The sequence below is a fragment of the Sceloporus occidentalis genome, unplaced genomic scaffold (assembly GCF_023333645.1).
Source record: "Sceloporus occidentalis isolate IW3139 unplaced genomic scaffold, rSceOcc1.0.p SCAF_9, whole genome shotgun sequence".
NCBI lineage: Eukaryota > Metazoa > Chordata > Lepidosauria > Squamata > Phrynosomatidae > Sceloporus > Sceloporus occidentalis.
The window spans coordinates 23960874-23978104 of record NW_028316989.1 but is presented as its reverse complement, the minus strand read 5'-3'; the positions used below and the strand labels follow the sequence as shown (position 1 = coordinate 23978104).

Sequence of the window (17231 nt, the reverse complement as noted above, 5' to 3'; positions counted from 1 at the left end):
CACACCATGTAACAAATTGGAAATTTAAAAAATACCATTGCCAATATCTACTAATTTGGAGGAAATATATATGTGTGTGGAAGGCACTGTGTGCATGCATGCATGTGAGTGTGTGCAAGTAGCTTGTTAATGATTAGACAATCTAATTCTGAGTCTTGGCTGAAAAATCCCATCCTACTTTCCTGAATTGTAGAATTTTATTCTCTCTTTCATAAAAGCAGAAACAAGACTGATGAGAACCATAGGACAATACTAATTAGGATCCATACCAAAGTGTGCAGAAAAGGGGGTCATCTTAGATCGTAAGCTCCAAATATTGTAAAGTGTGTTTGTATGTGCCTTTAAGTAACACAGGGCTCTAGGTGGTTAGTTTTTTGCGGCATCATAAGGGCTGCGGCACAACCCTAAGATGCTGCTTCTGCCAAGAGGCATCTGTACGTGATGTCACACCTGCCGTGTGGACGGGTGCGCACCTGTGACATCACTAGGGCTGGGTGTGTTTGGGCTCCCAGCCCTATCAAGCCCTAATTTCAGCCTCAGGGGGTCACAAAGTGCCTGTGTGTACTGGGCCATAGTGTCCATGATCTAGATGTTGTTGGACTAAAGCTCCCAGGATTACTCAGCATTGGCCACACCAGCTAGGAGATGCTGGGACATGTAGTCCAACAATTGCTGAAGAGCCATATGTTATTACTCAGTAGCCCAAAAGTACCTTTTTTTTTAAAGGAATAGCTGCGTAATTGAATGGGACATCTGTATTCTCTGTTGCGTTCACAGGCTTGGATTAAGTTCAATAATCTTGTAAGGCAGGCCTTAAACTCTTAAATTTAAACTCTGACACTGACTGCCATAAAGTCACAATGGGAACCCAGATCTTTCCACCTAAACTCCAACATGCTAATAAACATGACACTAGACTGTATTTTCTCTGGGTCAGCTGATCCAAATAAGTTGGGCATTACTGTATGCACTGGAGAGAAGGGGGTAGAGAGAAAGAGAATTAGAAATTGGTAAAGTTTTGGAAAACAGCTCCTATAATCCCCCACCCAGCTATGGGATCTGCTATCCAAAAAAGGCAAAGTTTCCAAGCACTGACAGATATGGAACAATACAAATGAATATTTGTAGTTGAGATTGCCTCAGTGGACCACAGTGTGTGTGTGTGTGTGTGTGTGTGCGCGCGCGTGTGCGTGTTTCCTGAACGACATAGAGCTCTTCTTCAACAGATCATTGTGGTTGGAATGCAACATAAGGAACTGAAATGGAAATGGAAAACTGATCCCAGCTTGTCTGTACTATATTCTTAAAAACTATGCCTTCTTATAAAAGATACCTTCCTCCTCCTTTGTGTGACATTTTCTGTTTTAGGGCTGACAAATTTGAATTCAGCCATTTGTAAAAACAACAACAACACAGAATTTCAGCATGTCATTGTTAATATGTATGTACTAGTCTGCCTTTATTATGATCTAAGATGGCCCCCAAAAGCACAGAAGCCCACCTTGGGCATGTCACACTCTCTCGGCCTCAGAGGAAGGGAATGTCAAAGCCCCTCTGAACAAATCCTGCCAAGAAAACTATGTAATAGGTTTGCATTGGGGTCATCAAAAGTCAGAAATGACTTGAAGGCATGCAACAACAACAGTCAATTGCAACCCCCCCCCCACACACACACACACTGTTTAATTGCTCAGCTTAGTACTGGGGCAATAACGCCATCCAGAACATCAGATTTCAAGTGGAAATTCACACACACACACCATGTGTGCGAGATGAAGCATTTTATCATATTTGACCTGTAGGGAGACCAGTAAATATATTTCCCACACTTCTCCAGGGATGAGAAGAATTTTGACAGCTATTTCCATTCCTAGCTGTGGGTCTGTTTTTGTTTGTTAACATCTTATTGCTAGAGTTGTAATTTGGGGGCCATTCAGACTACCTTTTACCCTGGATCAGAACCTGGATTAACCATAGGAAGTTCATATTCGCCCAGAATCTTTCACAAGCGAATCCAAGGCTTTCACACCAATTGAGGGGCAAATGCCCCTTAGCATGGGTCTGGTTTCTCCTGTATCTTTTCAGAAAAACCGGGTCCGGCAAATATGAACTTGTCCCTGATCATGATCAGTTCAAGTTCAGGGGAGGGATTTAGATCAGAGGCAGGGCAGAGAGCGGAACATGCCTCCCCTTCATCAGGGTGACGGAAGAGGAGGAGGAGGAAGCCAGGGGAAAGAAGGGTGCCATTGGAGGGCAGCATCGGAAGGAGGAAGGAGCCAGAGAAAGGGTCAATTCAGGGCAGGTCAGAGGGAGGGCAGGGAATGGAGCAAGCCTCCACTGTCGCAGGCAGCTTTCTTTCTCTTTCTCTTTTATTTTTTTATTTTGACAGACTATGCGCATGCGTTTTGCTACAGGTAGATACATATATAGATAGAATGTGTGTCTGCATGTGCTGCTTTCCCTTTCATTTCCTTGCCCTCAGCACAACACTTTGCAAAAGGCTTTTTTTCTAAATTATTTTTATATGCAAATGCTACAATGCAAATGTTACAAATATTTCTCTTTCAATTTGGCAAATTGATACAGAATGCTTTTGCTACTGTCTGTCAGGAATTCTGGGGTGGCTGAGGGAAAGTAAAGGATGCAGAGATGCCATTTGGCGTGAGGAATTATTATTATTATTATTGTATGTGTATGAGGCATTCTGGGGTCGCAAGGAGGGAGGATGCAGAGATTGCATTAGATTGCATTTTGGGGTTGAAAACGCAGGCAGGGGAGATCCATATTCTGTAGTGACCCAAATACACACAACACACACACACCTGGAGGTTTTTAAATTTGACAAAATATGCCCACACTGCCACCTGGTTTTTTTTAAAAAGGAAGGGGGGAAGCACACATCCGATTGCCCAATGGCTGCAGGAAACGTCACCTTGACAAAAGCAGAACTGAATTTGATTGACAGTAAAGGCATCTTCATTTTAAACTGGTTCCGTAAATATGAACTCTCCAGAATTGCTGCAAGGGCATTCAGGGTTTAATTACCCTCATTGAGGTAAATTTTTAGTAGGCACTTGCTTCCGGAGGGATTCGGGAGGGGGGGACCTGATTCTGCCCAGTTTCATCCAGCATCTGAATGGGGCCTGAGTTTGAATGAACACTGGTATGATGATCCCAGGGTCCAAGCAGCCAAACAGCCTCTTGGCCCTTAGACCCAGCTGATCCCTTTAATTTCCCCTAGAGTCTCCTGGGTCTCTGTTTCTGCTCCCTGCTGAGCTGAATGAGATCCCTTGAGATCCTCTAGTCAAGCTGCCAAAACCCAGTGAATCTTCAATGCACTCCCCTTAGCACACACTGAGACTTGCTAAAGACTTAAGTTCCTTCCCTTGTTAACCTGAGCAAGCACAACTGAGCTAAGGCACATATATAGGAGTACAGGCAGCAGATATTTTTAAAGAAAGGTATTTATTCTAACTAGACAAAATAGAGCAAGGTACAGAATGTATAGTTACAAGATGTTCATTTCAGGCAAGCCAAAAAATAAACATAACAAAAGCCTAGATGCACTAGCTAACACATTGCCTAAGCTACTCACACAGAGATGGGATCTGCAGTCCTTGATGGATTTTTGGATGCAAAGAGCTGGCCCCCATTGCCTAGCTCAAACTGCATCCCTTAAGCCTGCCCTTTCGGCACAGGCCCATCAGCTGGGCTTCCAAAACAAAAGATGTGGACAAAAGACCACATGGTCTCAGAGGCCTTTTAAAGGCCTCTGGTGGAAGATTCTTGAAACTCCCGGTCCTGCTCTACTGATTGGCCAGTTGGGTCTTAGGTCAGCTATGATGTAACTTCTCATTAGCATGTACCTCCCCCCGGTTTAACCCTTTGTGGTTTGAGAGGAGTCCTCAAATGGCTGGTGGCTCAGTCATTACAACTGGGAAGTGGAGAGGGCATTACCCACTATACTGTTGTATGTCTTCTAGTTGTTTTCAACTTATTGCAATCCAAAGATGAACCTGCCGTAGGGTTTCCTTGGCAAGATTTGTTCCAAGAGGGTTTGCCTTTGCCTTCCTTTGAGGATGAAAGAATGTAACTTGCCTTAGGTCACCCAGTGGGTTTCCATGGACAAGTGGGGATTCAAACCCTGATCACCACAGTTATCCAGCACTCAAACCACACTACATCATGCTGGGTCTTTACTACCTATTATACACCAGTCATAAGTAAGTTTTCCTGGCATTTCAATATCTCCTTACAAACTCTCATTCTCACTCTCTTGGACTGCAATGATGCCCTTACGAAAACAAAACAGATGTACACACACAGCTTAAACCATGCATGCATGGCGGTTGCTTTGCATAGGAGATTGCCAGGTCCACATAGCACCAGCTTTTGGTGTTTGAGAAAACAAACAGGGACAGAACAGGAGTTAGTGCCAGAGGAAAAGAATTTCTATGCAACTGTCTCTGATATTAATGCCAAATCTATCCAAAGCTACTTGTCAGTTTTGTAGGGCAAAATGGGATTTCTGGATACATACCAAAAATTAGCTTACCTTGTATATATAGCAAATACAAGTTGGGGCATTTTTTTAATGATATAATTATGTTGTACACTTAGTTTATGACAACTAGAGCTTCTTGTTGTTTTGTGCCTTCATGTTGTTTCTGACTTATGGCAACCCTATCATGGAGTTTTCTTGCAATATTTGTTCAGAGCAGATTTGCTTTTGCCTTCTTCTGAGGCTGAGAGAGTGTGACTTGCCCAAGTTACCCAGTGGGCTTTCATGGCTGAGAGAGGATTTGATGCCTGATCTCTAGAGTCCTAATCCAATGCCTAAACCATTACACCATGCTGGCGCCTCTTTTAATCCTTCCACATCTTATTATGCATAACTCAGCAGTCAACAATATATTTAGGATTTTCCTGTACATAATTCCAGGTTTGCATTTCTTGTTCTAGCCTGGTTTCTTACTGACCATGCTTTGAAGGGACTGTGTTGTTTTTCTCTGAACAGGTGACATATGACAACCTGTCAGCAATTTAAACTCAATCCAGCTAAATTACATTCTTAACCTCTCCCCATCCATTTTCCTCATTTCAATCACAATGGACATCGGAGCCATCAAGATGTGTAAACTCAACATTGGACTGTCACCTTTACCCTTTCCTTCTGTCTCTGGATCTTCATTTTTAGGTTGTTTCTGGATCTTGTTAATTCATCTAGCAATAAGCACTAGTCATTCAGAATCATCTCAATTTTGGATTGCATTTCAGCGGCTGCTGTGAACACTTTTCTTCATCCTTGACGACTGACTAGTGAATGCTTGTGTTACTAAGAATAAATTCATTCCAAGCGTTGCTTCTAAGGTAATTTCCAAAGAGGGCTTCTTTGACTACAGCACCTTTATTTATTTGATTAAAAGGCTTCTCGCACCCCGCAAGGTCTTATGTGTGCCATCCGTGGCCAAATATGTCATGTCTTTATACATGCCATTCTGTGCAAGCAAGGAAGGGCAAGAATAACAATACTGGTGGTAATTAATGATGCATTTATTCCAGTCCAAAATTTTATTTTAAAAACTGAAATTAGACAAAGCACACACACAAAAATATACACTCCCTACAAAAGAGAAAAAACTTCAGTTCCTGCCAGAACAAATGGCCCTGAAGGGGCGGCTTGAAGCTGCTCCTACCAAAAACAGATTGTAGCTGTGGCAAATGAGGCTGCTCTGACTTACCGAGGCCGGCCTTGTTGCTGCTGGAGGATAGCCAAGCTTATTGTCCTTCAGGTTCGCCTGGGCTCTCAGCATGCTTTGCTGGGGATGGGTGGGCTTGCCATTGGCCCGCTCTGGGGGATCGGGTGGGCCTTCCGCTCTTTGGGGTTGGGAGACTACATCTTCCAGCATGCTCTAGGGCAGAAATGCCCCGATTGGCTGCCCCAGGCTTCTGGGCGCAGCCTATTGGCCAGGATGCCAAAGAGGCGGTGCCCTCTCTTTTCCCGGCATCCTTTGGAGAGTGGCTTGGGCACCATTTTCGCTCAGCTGACAACTTTTTGGGCGCAGTAGCATAGGTCCTGGATCTGGTGGGCATGGTTTCCAGGGTTGCGTAGCACTGGATCGGGAGTCCTTTGGGACCCGGGAGCACTGAGGGCGTGTGGTGTGGCCATTGCAGAGGCCACATCGATTCAGCAGCTCCCAGTGACTAGGGGCTTAACAGATAACATGCAATTGTCTGGTTGCATGTCTTCGATAGCAGTATTTACCGTTGCCCCTATGTCATCCTGAAGCTTGGCCGTGACCAAGCAATTCGGTTCATTGACCAACCAGGGGTTGATTGATGAGCCAGATCTGGACCTCATGCTTTGGGCAACCCTACCCCTGTCCAGTTTGGTTTAATAAAGTTGTGGCCTTTTCCTCCAATTGTATGTTCTAGAATCATAGAATCATAGAATCGTAGAGTTGGAAGAGACCACTAGCACCATCCAGTCCAACCTCCTGCCATGCAGGAAATCCAAATCAAAGCATCCCCGACAGATGCTTTAAACAGAGGCTGGATCCTCTGTTTAAAGACCTCCAAGGAAGGAGACTCTATCACCCTCTGAGGGAGTGTGTTCCACTGTCGAACAGCCCTTACTGTCAGGAAGTTCCTCCTAATGTTGAGTGGAATCTCTTTTCCTGTAGCTTGCATCCATTGTTCCGGGTTCTGTTCTCTGGAGCAGCAGAAACTAAGCTTATAGTCCTCATTGGCGACGTCACTCCACAGCAAACACACGCTCCAGCCCCAGTCTGCCTTGAAGCTGGTCCAAAAAGGAGCAGAAAAGATCCACTCCTATTTGGGCCGAGAAAGAGCTGGCTTTCCCAGCCTGTCAAAGGCGGCATACTTCTCGGCAGCTTCGGAGTGTGCGGTGTATAAATGCCACACTCTGAAGGCACCTGAAAGCAGGCTTTAAAGGGCTGGGGAAAGCCATAGACAAAGCTCTGGGGGAGGCCATAGATAGTACTCTGGTAAAATAAATAGGTGGCAGCTCTTCATATCCATGCTGGTTGTGGCATTCTGAGAGTTATAGCCCAACAAGGTGGCTTTTTGAAGTTCTGGTTGTACTTGCTTACTAAGGATTTTCCATTATAGCAACATTACATTTGCTGTTTATACTAGCTGCCTCTTATATACAGGGCAAAACCAACAGAGTAGACAGAGGAGGGGAAGCTGAGCAAGCAAAATTAGAAACAGAAATTATAAGGTAAGCTGCAGTCTCAGCCAAAGTTTTTCAGGGTAAAAAAGCAGTAAAATCAAGAAGAGTGTGAAAGAATCGAACAAGAGACAAATGAATTTAATGTGATAGATGTTCCTAAGGGCCAGTCAACCTTCTCCATCTCTCATACTGTCCTTCTCTTGTCATCAGCCTTCAATATCAGTATATATGATCCAAGCTAAATCACAGTACAAACATTTATCAGTGTTGTAGCCATTAAACTATCCTGGATTCCCACCTGAATCCCAGAACTGTGGGATGAGGTAGGTGCTGAGAATCCCTAATCTACCACACAAAAATCCCTACTGCACATCTACTAAAGTCCCTAATGCCCCAGTTGAAAAGCAGTGGTCCTCCAGAGGTGGTTGGATTGCAACTCTCACCATTTCATATGATTGGATATTTTGGTTAGAGCAGACGCAGTTAAACAACAATTGGCAGATCACAAGTTGCTTAACCCCATCCTAAGGATTTTTAGGAAGGTGAAAGGAAATGGCTGCTAAATTAGTATAGATTTTTCAACTCCCACATATGGCTGGTAGGGATGTGGATTGATTCCCAACAGGAAAGCAGATCTTGGATGAAACTGCATAGTATATTTACAAAGGGTTATTAACACTCACGTTGAATATCAATAGTGACAGAGGTTTCCTTTCCACTGGGAATGGCTTTGTTGGTGGCCCGGCAGACGATGGTCTGGCCATTCTCGATGTCGGATGGAGAGACAAAGAGTGTGCTCATGATGCTCTCTCTCTTCCCATCACGGAGCACTGTCTGCAAGAGAAAATGAAGAAACTAGTTAATGCTTTCGAAAAGAGATGCCAGCTCTATACATACAATCTTAGAACAGGGCCAGATTTTAGCATTGAAGTAATACTTATTGAGTTAGAACATGGTTATCTTGAAGATTTGTTATATTAAATGGTTGAGGCAGTGAACAAATGGAACATATGAAGACCCAAAACAAACCACAGAAAAAAAACCTAATAATGAAAGAGATAAGTCATTTGATTTTTGGTACATCACGTTGCATGTTGAGGGTTGAGAGACATGTGCTGACAACTAAACATGGGGTAGAATTTCATTTGAGTTTAATTTTGGGGAACATTTATCAGAATGTACAACTTTCTTCATATTCTGGATGGAGAGAATTCATAAGAAGAAATGAATGCATGAGTACTCAAAACTCGAATCTGGCCTGGTCTGGGGCTTTAACTGTTTAGATTAAATCTACAGCGCTATATAAATAAAGCATATTAATAATGTGAAGCTGGAGGCTTTCATGGCCAGCATCGATAGTTTTTTGTGGGTTTTTCAGGCTATGTGGCCATGTTCTAGAAGAGTTTATTCCTGATGTTTCACCAGCATCTGCTGGCGAAACGTCAGGAATAAACTTTTCTAGAACATGGCCACATAGTCCGAAAAACCCACAAAAACATAATAATAATAATAATAATAATAATAATAGATTACAGGAGGGCAATTGTGGAAAATAGACGGCTGCATTAGTCGCCCAAGACACCTGTCCCCCAACCCCTCAAAACATTTCACGCCCCCACTGCCCCATGCTCTCTAGGGGGTATGGGGACATTTTCACCAGTCCTTTCAGCCTCCTGGGCCATTTTAGGCCCAGAAAAGGCCCTTTTTATCAATATGAACAAAAGTCATTTCCTGTTCATTTCTGGTCCCAAAGAAGGCTTCTTCTGGGTCTAAATTGATCTGGTTGGGGGCTAGGGAATTAAGAAATGGTAGCAATGTCACTTATGTCTGCCAAAGGTCATTTTGGACTTTTAAAAATTGTTAAATGTCCTTTGGCCTCCTAGGGGTGCCTGGGAGCCACCAAATATAATGGAAATGCCCTTGATACTCTTTGGAAAATAAGGCAGGAAGGTTGCATTTTTATTTAGGGTGTTGGAGTCCCTCCACAAAAATGTTGTGGCCCCTAGGCTTCACTTTGTGCCAACCTGGTTTAAATCTTAAAGGTTTCAGTTTGAATCCCAATGTATTCAATGGGATAAGAACTGCAGGCTTACAGAGTCAGATCTGCCACCTTTTCTTTTGAGTGAGTCATCTTTAAACTGAAATTGGAATCGGCCCAAGTCTCGGCAGACAAGTAGAACATGTTGCTCTCAATGCTCTGTGTAACTGTCCCTCTTGATATTGTTTGGTTCTTTTCCTTTCTTTTGGGAAGAGTTTACAAAAATTCACAAATGTCTCTTATAAATGAAATGGAAAGAACCGGAGGTTTAAAAAATTCACATGCACAAAAAGCTGAAACTGGCAGATTTCCCCATTCCTACTGTGGACCATTCCTAAGGCTTTAGTGGAGCTTAGAAAAGTTGTTTTCCTTTGGATTATAACTCATAGGATCCCCCAGCCAACATGGCCAACGGCCAACAGACTCCAAAAAAGAAACTTTTCCAGACATTGGTTTTTAGCATCTGTCTATTGTTTAGGTCCTTCAAAGTACTGCAGTCCATCCTAAGACATCTTGACAAAGTGGAGCAGTATTAAAAAAGTATCATCCTACAGTCAAGACTACATTAGATACTATGTGAATTCAGTTTTGGAATATGCGGGCGCACTATACGCAGCTTTCAGCTTACACTGAAGCCACACGACATATGACTGAATGGTGCTGCAAGCATGAGCCCCATTATATTCAACGGGGCTCGAGCTTACATGATTTTTGCCTTACGTGGGGGGGGGGGGGATGGATCCCCCACATAAGATAAGGGCCCACTGTAGATTGCATGCTAAAGGCAGATCCAGTTCCATCAGGCCTAGCCTGAAGAAGAAGAGCCCTCCCTCCAGTTCATCTGCCTTGGTCCCAGCCTCAGAGGGAGAGAAGAACCACTGGCGTGGATCCCCTTTCTCACCACCATTCCCTTCTCCTTTTGTGTCGTCTCTTTTTAGATTGTAAGCCTGAGGGCAGGGAACTGTCTGAATAACTATCTGTAAGCCGCTCTGAGAGCCTTTAGGGCTGAAGAGCGGGGTATAAATACAGTGAATATAAATAAACAAATAAATAATAGAATCATAGAGTGGGAAAAAACCCCAAGGACCATAAAGTCCAACTCTCTGCCATGCAGGAATACACAATCAAAGCACCCCCAACATATAGCCACCCAGCCTCTGTTTGAAGACCTCCAAGGAAGGAGACTCCACTACACTCCGAGGAAAGTGCGTTCCACTACTGAACAGCTCTTACTGTCAGGAAGTTATTCCTAATGTTGAAGTAGAATCTCTTTTCCTGTAGTCATTTCAAGATATTGGGAGTCCATGGGCAAGGCATCCTTAATGTAGAAACAAGGCAAGTCATTGTTGCTGTGTGCCTCCAAGTCACTTCTAATTTATGGCAACCCTAAGGCAACCCTATCATGGTGTTTTCGTGGCTGAGGCTGAGAACATGTACCTTGCCCAAGATGTGAAAATACTCTCTTATTGCTTCTTGTTCTTGGTGCAAAATGGTAGACCCATTCTGGTGCCCTTACAAATGCCAAACTTGCCACACACTGGCACTGGGCCCACCTGCTCGCATGCATGTATTTATTTACTTAGACATTTCTGTACCACTTTTCATTTTAAAAATCCCAGAGTGGTTCGCAACATTGCAGCATTAACAATCACAAAATATAATAAAATTAAGTAATGAAACAGCAACAAAAATATTAATAATAGTCCATTAAAATCATTAAAATCGCTAGGAGTAACTGACTAGATAAGTCATCAGGAAATGGCAAAGTACCAAATTTATGGTATTTAGCATTTATTTCAAGGTGTGCTCTCAGCCAGCATGTTTAATTCCGTCTAAGACAGACTATGCATAGTAATAAAATGGAATATTTAAAAGCTTATTACTACACTGTGTTGAAGATGTTTTCATATGCATATCAAGAGGGCACCCGTATCTGTGGCACTCCAGTGCCAGCCCTTTACACTGCCAAATACCAAAGGTTGCCCAGATGTGGTCACCAGGGAGTCAGAGTTCTAATGTTTCACCTTTTTTGTAATGTTTTATGAGAGGAGCATGAATGCTGCTTGGCTCTGAATTAATCTCCTGTCAGATCTGATCTGAATCTTTTAATGGTAGTTACATCAGGCCCTAGGAATTGAGATATACTCATCAGTCCAGACAAGTGTCAAGAGCAGAGTATCATGCTAATACCCTCAATTCTTTAATATAGCCATTCAGATTCATTGCTAAGTATGTGAAATTTTAGAAATTCTTCCCTGCTGGTAGTAGGGTGGTAGATCATTAGCCTGGACAACCCTGGAGATGCAAAAAAATCCAGTGTATGCCTATAAACTGTTAGAGAGTTTCAAAATGTCAAAATGGCTGGGGTTCAGATGGAAGGTTTGGGGCCCATTTATCCTACCAAATGGTAATGCTTTATTGCGATGACAATATTCTATGGAATCGTGGTGTTTGGTAAAGCACTAGGCCTTCAATATACTCCTGCTGAAGCTCCAAATCCCAGGATCCCATAGGACTGAACTAGTCCATTCAAAAAAGAAGCCTTGCCATTCAGAGAAATGCCTTCATCAAGCAGTATAATAAGTTTATCGCACAGGACTTGGAGAATGGGAATGGAGTGCAATGGAAGGGAATGGAATGGAAAGGGGGAAAACGTATGTTATTGCATGGGAAAATGCCACCGATGCCGCCGAGAGTCCCCAATCCCTTCCCCAACCATTCCACAGCAGCCAATTTTGAAGAACTGTTCAGAATCATTCTTCAAAATTGGCTGTTGTGGAACGTTTGGGGAATGGATTGGGACTCCCGGCGGCATCGACAGCATTCTCCCATGTGATAACATACATTTCCCCCCTTTTCGTTCCATTTCATTCCCTTCTGTTCCGCTCTGTTCCCATTCTCCAAGTCCCGCGCGATAAACTTGCTAGACTGCTTGAGGAAGGCATTTCTCTGAATGGATTCCCAACAGGCAAGATTGCTTCTTAGCTGCCGGCATTTTACTGTCTCTGCCTGTGATATCAGTTGATGGTCCCCTACCAGCCAGCCTATGCAGGTGTTTGGCGAATCAGGGCACATGCGCATTGATGGACTAGACTGGAATTAATTCCTCCAAAAATCAGAGTAGGGAGAGAGGTCAGCCCTTTTTGGTTCCAATCAGCATTGGCAGTTGCCTAAGCTTCTAGGAGGCCAGGGACTTTATTACACAGTGCAGTAAATTGTAATCAGAGCAGGATAGTTGCCTCTTTGGCCAACAGTAACCACATGCTATTGACCTCTTTGTTGTTATCCTGGTGGCAGACTGTTTGGAAAGTGTTTCTTTTCATTCACACAAAAACTCCATTACTCCTTCCCTGTTACTGTTGTGCTTCACTTTATAGTGTTATAGTACCATTCTACTTTAATGCCTATCTTGGGTGGTGAAGGGGGGGGGGGTCAGTGGGCATGCTATGGGTGTTTTGGATGTGGTTTAGGTGCTCTAGTGATAAAGGAGAAGGGAAGAGAAGCCAAAACTTTGCTCACTGCCCTCTAGCCTCTTTCTCCAACCCTGTTCCAGAGTCTCCCTCTCTCTCTCTCTCTTTCTTTCTCTCTCTCACACACATGTCTGGAAATATAAATCCAGGATAGACTTACAGTTTAAGAAACCATTTATTTCATTAACCCTTGGCATCTTTCTTGCTTTTGTCCTACCTTCAGACTTCTTTTAGATGACCTTCAAATACAAATTTGAAGATCAATCTAGCTGACCTATCTACCTGACCAGTGCTTAGTCTGGTCTAACTGATTGGAAAGCCACCCTCCCCCCTGAAAAAAAGATATTTTAAAATATAGAACTGTTTTCATTTATATTTCATTTTTTTGGGGGGGGGGGGTTCTCTCTCTGTGTATGTATATGTGTGTGCTCATGTGTGCCAAAAGGGGAAAGGTCAATGTCTTGGCAGTGTGTCAGCCAGCATGGTGGAATGGTTTGAGCATTGGACCATGACTCTGGAGACCAGGGTTTGAATCCCAGCATGGCTGTGTAAACCCACTCAGGGACCTTGGGCATGTCACATTCAGCCTCAGAGGATGGCAATGGCAAATCCCCTCTGAAGAAACTTGCCAATGGGGTTGATAGGTTTTCCATAAGTCATAAATGACTTGAAGGTACATAAAAACTTCTGTATTAGTGTAAACATATACTGTAATCACAGAAAGGTTTTAGATATGATACAAAACAGATTGCATAACATTTTTAGAAATAACACTGTTGTAGTGAGAAAAGACTCCATGTGCAATAAAGTCCAAGGTCTAGAGGCTGACTGTATCCCTATAGCATTCTGGTAAGAAAAAAGGTGTGCTTGTTTTGGAGAAGGAGGAAGAGTAATTAGAATCGCACATGACAACTGGAGGGGAGTTTGAATAGTACCAGTAAAAATCAAAATCCATGCACCCTCACACAGTGGCATCACTAGGGTTAGCATCACCAAGTGTGGTAACTCATGGTGTCAAATCCCCCCACTGACTTCTTCCCATACTACTACAAATAGAATCCTTAGTAATGTTTTTTGTACTAACATAAATTGTAATTCCTGTATATCGCTAAACGTAGTTACAATATCATACGCACAGCCTAAATCAGTGATAATAATAATAATAATTATGGCAAAGCTTTTAGAGATTGAGTGCCCAAACTGCAACCCAAAACCCACTTATTTATCGCAAAGTGCCGCACCCTTCTGGCTTTCTAGTAACGAACTCTGACGGCGCATGTGACCATGAAGAGGGCTCTGAGTGGCACCTCTGGCATGTGTGCCAAAGGTTCGCCACCACTGGCCTAAATGTATTTATGTCTATATAGTTACATGTGGTTAAAGTGAAAATCTGGTAAGATGTGGTGTTTTTAAAGAATTTTAAAAAAACAATTAAAAAATTTAAAAAAATTAAAAATTGAAATTTTAAAAAATTATTTTTATTTTTAAGAACCAGGGAGCCTTTCATTCCTCCTCCCAATGAGCCTTGCCCGACTCACATCATCCCTTCCACTGGGCTCCAGCATTTTAAAGGGACAGAGGCGAACCCCACAGCCCTTGTCTGCCAAAAGACAGATGGTTGGAGACAAGTTTATCAGGGAGCTAACTCAGCTTCCCCCCACCCTGAACCCTATTTTAGAACCAACTAAGGCCTGCTGTGATGACTTTAACAACTTCTTCGCAGATAAAATCTCTCGGATAAGGGCTGATCTCGACGCTGGCATTTCTTCAGAGACAATAGAAGAGGTGTCCAGAGCTTCCGTGGACTCCATTAAACTGGATCATTTTGAGTTTGTACATACCGATGAAGTGGACAAGCTTCTTGGAAGTGTTAGGAAGATGACGTGCTCTCTCGACCCCTGTCCTTCTTGGCTGACCACCCAGGGTGGTGATGCGGTAACATCTTTATTGTGTCGTATAATTAACGCATCATTCAGGGAGGGAAAATTCCCATCTAGTTTGAAATTAGCAACAGTCAGACCGTTGCTCAAAAAACCCTCCCTGGACCCCCTGTTAAGAAACAACTATAGGCCGGTATAACTATTGCCATTTTTAGATAAGGTGATTGAGAGAGCAGTTGCCTTCCAACTCCAAGCTGTCTTGGATGAAACTGATTATCTGGACCCATTTCAAACTGGCTTCAGAGTGGGTTATGAGTGAGACTGCCATGGTCGCCTTAGTCGATGATCTCCGTCTGAGGATCGACAGGGGAGGTGTGACCTTGTTGGTGCTATTGGACATCTCAGCAGCTTTCGATACCATTGACCATGGTATCCTTCTGGAACGCCTGAGGGAGTTGGGCATCGGGGGCACTGCGCTCCAGTGATTCCGTTCCTACCTCTCGGGCTGATTCCAGATGGTGCAGCTGGGAGACACTTGCTCCTCTAAGAGGGAACTAACATCTGGTGTCCCTCGGGGAGCTATTTTGTCCCCCACTTTGTTTAACATTTACATGAAACTGCTGGGAGAGATCATTCAGAGACACGGGGCACGGTGTTATCAGTACGCTGATGACACCCAAATATGTTTCTCTGTGCCTCCAACTGATGCAGTGACTAAGGATGGCATCTCTCCTCTGAATGCCTGCCTGGAGTCGGTAATGGGCTGGATGAGGGAAAACAAACTCAGTTTGAATCCAGAGAAAAAGGAAGTACTGGTGATAGGTTCCCCAGGCCCAGGGAAGGAAATTTGTCCACCGGTCCTGAATGGAGTCACACTTCCCCTGAAGGACGAAGTTCGCAGTTTAGGAGTACTTCTGGACTCGTCCCTGCAATTGACATCTGAAGTAGTTGCAATGATCAGAAGTGCTTGCTATCAATTTCGGTTGATATGCCAACTGCGACCCTACCTGGGCCAAAGGGACCTTGAAACGGTGGTACATGCTCTGGTAACCTCTCGCTTGGATTTCTGTAATGCGCTCTACATGGGGCAACCCTTGTACCAAGCCCGGAAGCTTCAGTTAGTACAAAATATGGTGGCCAGATTGGTCACCGGTGCGTCCAGGTTTGACCATATAACACCTATTCTGAAAGATCTGCACTGGCTGCCTATTCGCTTCCGAGCACAATACAAGGTGTTGGTTATTACCTATAAAGCCCTACATGGCTTGGGCCCGAGTTACTTGAGGGACCGCATCTCCCCATATAATCCGCCCCGCACACTCAGAACAACCGGGAAGAACTTGTTGGAAACTCCACCTTCTAAATATGTTATTACTTCCCAGATGGCTTTCTCAGTAGCGGCCCCACAAATATGGAATAATCTTCCCGACGAGCTCCGTCTTATCACCCCCCTGGAAATATTTAAAAAGAGGCTTAAAACCTTCCTCTTCTGTCAAGCCTTCCCCCTTGGAAAATGAAGTCATGTACTCTGATCCCACTGACTCTCTACCTCACCCTATTGATTGATTGTATGATTGTTTTTAGATTATATATTGTATTTAGTGCTCTTGGTTTTATCTATTTTATGATGTTTTTGTAATTGGTTTTAAACTCTTTGATCTTTTTGGAAAAGCAGTATATAAATAAAATTTATTATTATTATTATTATTATTATTATTATTAAGTGGTGTTACCCCCCTGATAGTGTCACCTGGTTCAACCTGAACCCCCCTCACCCTCCTAGTGATGTTCCTCCCCTTACCCACCTCCACCCTTTCCAATTTCCTCCATCTCAGCTCATTTTAGCTGTTTCCGGAGAGGCTGCTCATGGCAAGAGAAATGGATTTGGGTGCAATAAAGCACGAATCCTTCTGTAATACTGCAGGCAAATCAGATGGCAGGGAGAAAGAAAGAAAGAGAAAGAGAGAGACAGAGAGAAAGGTCATGCCGCTTATACAAATCAGACGCTGGATTCTCTGATAGCAGCCAGAAAGCCTGGAGGATGAGCCTGGCAGTGGGTCATGTAAATGAAGCAGCATGCAGGCAACAGAGAGAAATGAAGCAGCATGGAGGCAACTGGACCAGAGAGTCTTGTATCTCGCCAAGGACTAAAACCCAAGTGTGTCTGTGTGTGTGTTTCTGTGTGTGTAGAGAGACAGAGAGAAAGGGAGAGAGGGAGAGAGAATATATATTATGGGAGAGAAGGATGTGGAATTTTATTTTGGGTCCTTCTGTCTTGTCTCACATCTCTGTACTGTTAGAGTAAGCAAACTGAGATGAAATCAGCCTCCCAAAGAGCCTTTCTCTCCATTTTTGTGCTAAAAATGTGCTATGTGGGTGCTAACAACAGAAGAAATAGACATCTTTAGGAAGAACCAGCTTGTTATTATGGACTACATTACTCCTAGGATTCTGGAAGACCAGGGATCTAATCCCTGCTCAGCTATGAAGCCCATCTTGGGCAAGTCAGCCTCTGGGGAAGGCAATGAAAACCCATCAAACTATAAGTCAGAGGTGACCTGAAGGCATATGACAATGAGAGCCAATGTGGTGGTTTGAGTGCTGAAATACATGCCCATTCACACTACAGAATTATAGTGCTATTATTC

General features: G+C 43.5%; 1 protein-coding gene across 2 annotated transcripts in view; it reads right to left on the bottom strand.

Moving 5' to 3' along the window:
- The window catches only part of KIRREL3 (kirre like nephrin family adhesion molecule 3), a 1115257-nt gene that overhangs the window by 321631 nt on the left and 776395 nt on the right, over positions 1-17231 (bottom strand). For both annotated transcript variants that reach the window (XM_089537770.1, XM_089537771.1), the window contains exon 7: positions 7879-8029. In XM_089537770.1, coding sequence (XP_089393896.1) covers positions 7879-8029 — 151 coding nt within the window. The remainder of the gene's footprint in view (positions 1-7878; positions 8030-17231) is intronic.